General features: G+C 66.6%; 2 protein-coding genes across 2 annotated transcripts in view; both read right to left on the bottom strand.

The window, feature by feature from the left end:
- Positions 1 to 954, bottom strand: part of LOC103270385 (protein disulfide-isomerase A2) — a 3,909-nt gene extending 2,955 nt beyond the window's left edge. The window contains exons 1-2 of the mRNA XM_021717196.1: positions 738 to 954; positions 402 to 418 (exon numbers count right to left, since the gene is read on the bottom strand). Of these exons, the coding sequence (XP_021572871.1) occupies positions 402 to 418; positions 738 to 954 (234 nt within the window). The remainder of the gene's footprint in view (positions 1 to 401; positions 419 to 737) is intronic.
- Positions 955 to 1,108: 154 nt separating this feature from the next.
- ARHGDIG (Rho GDP dissociation inhibitor gamma) overlaps positions 1,109 to 3,172 on the bottom strand; it is a 3,298-nt gene continuing 1,234 nt past the window's right edge. The window contains exons 2-6 of the mRNA XM_008067903.1: positions 2,139 to 2,321; positions 1,966 to 2,049; positions 1,723 to 1,799; positions 1,582 to 1,645; positions 1,109 to 1,487 (exon numbers count right to left, since the gene is read on the bottom strand). Of these exons, the coding sequence (XP_008066094.1) occupies positions 1,288 to 1,487; positions 1,582 to 1,645; positions 1,723 to 1,799; positions 1,966 to 2,049; positions 2,139 to 2,321 (608 nt within the window). The 3' untranslated portion in view covers positions 1,109 to 1,287. The remainder of the gene's footprint in view (positions 1,488 to 1,581; positions 1,646 to 1,722; positions 1,800 to 1,965; positions 2,050 to 2,138; positions 2,322 to 3,172) is intronic.

The raw sequence follows: 3,172 nt of genomic DNA, 5'->3' as shown, positions 1-3,172 counted from the left end.
CACACCACGCGGCATCTGAGGGACATGGCCACGAGTGCCCCCGGGCTCCACGGTGCCCGCTGCGCCCTCCCCCACCCAGCCAGAGCCTGCGGCACCTCAAGTCGGTCCCAGCAGGTTCTGTCCACACCTGCCTCCTCCCGGGCCCACCCCGAACCCTGGCCACTGCCGAGCCCAAGCACCAGCGACTGGAGAAGGCTCAGGATCCCCCAGGTCAGGGCCCAGGGCCCAGCAGGGTTTGGGAGCCTTTGAGAAGAATCTTCCCGTTTCTGTTAAGGCAGGGGCTCCCGCGCCATGCGTGGCTGCTTCCAACTGAAAATGGTGTCCACGTTTGTCAAGGATTGCAGAAGGAACACAGACACACATGCGTCAGGCTCTGCGTGGGCCCTGCGCCAGGATACTACCTGGGCCTCTGCAGAGTCTGCAGAAGCATACCACAGCAGCCGGAGGGGTGGCCAGCCAGGTGATGGGACTGTGGCCATGGGCTGAGCAGGGAGGCATGTTTGCGCTCATGTCCTGGGAGGCTCCCACACCACCACCCCTGCCTGCTCAGGCCAGACTCCCAGGTCCAGGGCAGCCCCAGAGCTCCCTGCTGCAGGTGCCCCAGGGGGCCCAGGCACATGGGACCAAGCGCCTGAGGGGAGGCCCATCTCGCGCCTGCTCCCTGAGCCCACAAGTGGGGGAGGCCCGGGGTGGTCCCTGTTGGCTCCCAGTCCCAGTCCCGCAGCCCCAGCACTCACAGAACTCCACCAGCAGGGCCGCGTGCTCCCGCAGGGCTGGGCCCAGGGTTTGGAGGTTCAGCACCAAGACCCCCTCATCCTCCGGGACTTCCTCCCCAGGAGGCTCCTCAGGAGGCTCCTCTGAGGGGCCCTCAGGCCCCTGCGCCTGCCCCCGGGGCCCCAAGGCCCCCAGAAGCAGCAGCAACAGCAGCAGCACAGGCAGGAGCTGGCGGTCCATGGCGCTGCCAGGGTGTAGGGGCGGGAGCAGATAAGGGGACCAGGGCCAAGCAGTGGGCGCCACGTGGCACCAGTTCTGGCCACAGGGGAGATAAGGCCCACGAGGCACCCCTCACCCATGAGGGAGGGGGAGGCAGAAAGAGGCGACACAAGGGCACTGAGACAGGGCGATGTTTAATGGACTGTTCAGGGGACAGCGCCAGGCCTGGGGCAGGGGCAGGACAGAGCAGAGGGCAGTGGAGGGTCTGGGGGCCGCGGAGGGGCTGGGGAGCGTTGGGGGTCCCTTGCAGCCACTGAGGGAGGAGGGGAAACAAGGACCCCAGTGGGGAGGGGCTCAGCCCTTCCAGTCCCGACAGATGAGCAGGCCCCACTCCCAGGACAGGTGGTCCGTCCTGTCGTCATCGGTGAAGAGGGACGTGACCACGTAGGTGCCCCGCACCAGCGTGCCCCGCGGCACCTCCTCCACTGGCGTCACAAACTCGTACTCCTGTGCACACGGGCCGTAGCTGCCCACCATGCAGACAGCCTTGTCCACTGGGGGAGAGCAAGAGCGTCAGGGACCACCCTCTGCCCACCAGCCCCCACCCAGCCGCCTCCCTCCCGCCGTCCTCCTCGCTGCCGCCCTCACCACGCAGACCCCGGCGGTAGGTATGATGCAGACACTTGAGGCCACTGACGATCTCCCTGTTGACCTGGGGGACAAAGGCATTAGGGGCTTCTGGGGGGCTGGGCCCTGCTGGCTGGCGCCACCCACTGGCACTGCCCTCACCTTGAAGGTGATCTTCACTTTGTAATCAACACCCTCCTTCAGGACAAACACCTGGTTCTTTAGCGCAGCCAGGTCCCCTGTTAGGGAAATGGCAGCTGAGGTCCAACCTCCTGGAACAGGCTGAGAACCTGCCCAGGGAGCCCCCATGCAGGGCGGGGCATCCATGGGTCTGCGGTGGTGGACCAGGTGAGAGGCACAGAGGTGCACCCGCGAGGGCCCTCCCCCAGGTTCCAGGCACATTACCTGTGAGGTCCATGGTGATGGGCTCCGGCGCCTGCTCAGACACGAGTGTCAGTCGCATCACCTGCACATTGGGCAGGCCTGGGTCTGAGGAGAAATCGGACGTCTGCAGGATGCCCACTGGCGCCGCCTGCCCACCGCATGGCACTCAGCCCTGCAAACCCAGGTGGCCCTACCCACAACAGGTGGTGGGGGCCCCAGCAGCACCCGCTTGTAGGTGGCCAGGCTCTCGTCATCTGCGTCCAGCTGCTGGATCTCCAGGATGCTCTTCCTGCCCGGTGCTTGGTACTCCGGCACGGCCTCGTCCAGCACCTCGTTTGGTGGTGGAGGCTGCCTACCCTCCTTGTCCGCCAGGAGGACTGGGGGGTGGGGAGGGGCGTGACTGACTGTCACCAGCTGACCCCGATATTTGCGTGCCAAGTTGGAGCACCCATCCGGCCAGCTGAACCTCTCACTGCCCAAAGGGACTAAGGAAGGTGTGGGGGCTCTGTGCCAGGGCGAGCCCAGTTAGTTAGGAGGCTGCAGTGGCCTCCCTGGAGGTCCACCCAGGGTCCCTCCCTGAGGTCAAAGGTGGGGGAATGGAGACTCCGATAGGAACAGTCCCAAGGGGCTGGGGGCTACTGCTATAGCACGATGACCCCCAGGCCTCCCTGGAGCAGAGCTCTGCCCTCCCACGCCCCCAGGGGCTCCCTCACTCAGGGCTCTTCTCACAGTGCCCTGGGACACCTCTGAGCCCCTTCCATCCTGTTCAGGAGGTCTCTCAACACCTTCCCACAGTCCTAGGGGTCCCTCTAGGGGTCCTGGGGAAAAGAGGTGGTTCTCTAAGCCCCTGAGCTCATGCCCCGGGTCCCCCTCCCATGGTGCCCCGGGCCAGGAGTCTCCTGCAGCCCCTCCCTGGTGCCTTGGGGCAGGGGTGTCTGCAAGTCCCTGCCCGCTGCACTCCAGGCTGAGATGCACCAGCCCCACCCAGGAGCGAGGGGCTTAGGCTGTTCCCAAGGGGAGAGGGTCCTGCTGCCTCCTCCGCTTCACGAAGGACCCGTGCACTTCCGGCCCCCTTCCCCGGCAGGGTCGAGCCGGGAGTCCCCACCCCCCTGCCGACCCCGGTAGGGGTCTGCACCACGAGGTCCCCAAGCGCGCCCCAAAGTTGCCACGGGGGAGGGGTGGTCCGCTCGTGCTGAGGCCTCCGAGACCCCCGCACCCCCGCCGGCCC

Source organism: Carlito syrichta, unplaced genomic scaffold (assembly GCF_000164805.1).
Source record: "Carlito syrichta isolate Samal-C Ts95f unplaced genomic scaffold, Tarsius_syrichta-2.0.1 Scaffold107931, whole genome shotgun sequence".
Classification (NCBI taxonomy): domain Eukaryota; kingdom Metazoa; phylum Chordata; class Mammalia; order Primates; family Tarsiidae; genus Carlito; species Carlito syrichta.
This window is presented reverse-complemented; position numbering and strand designations above follow the sequence as displayed.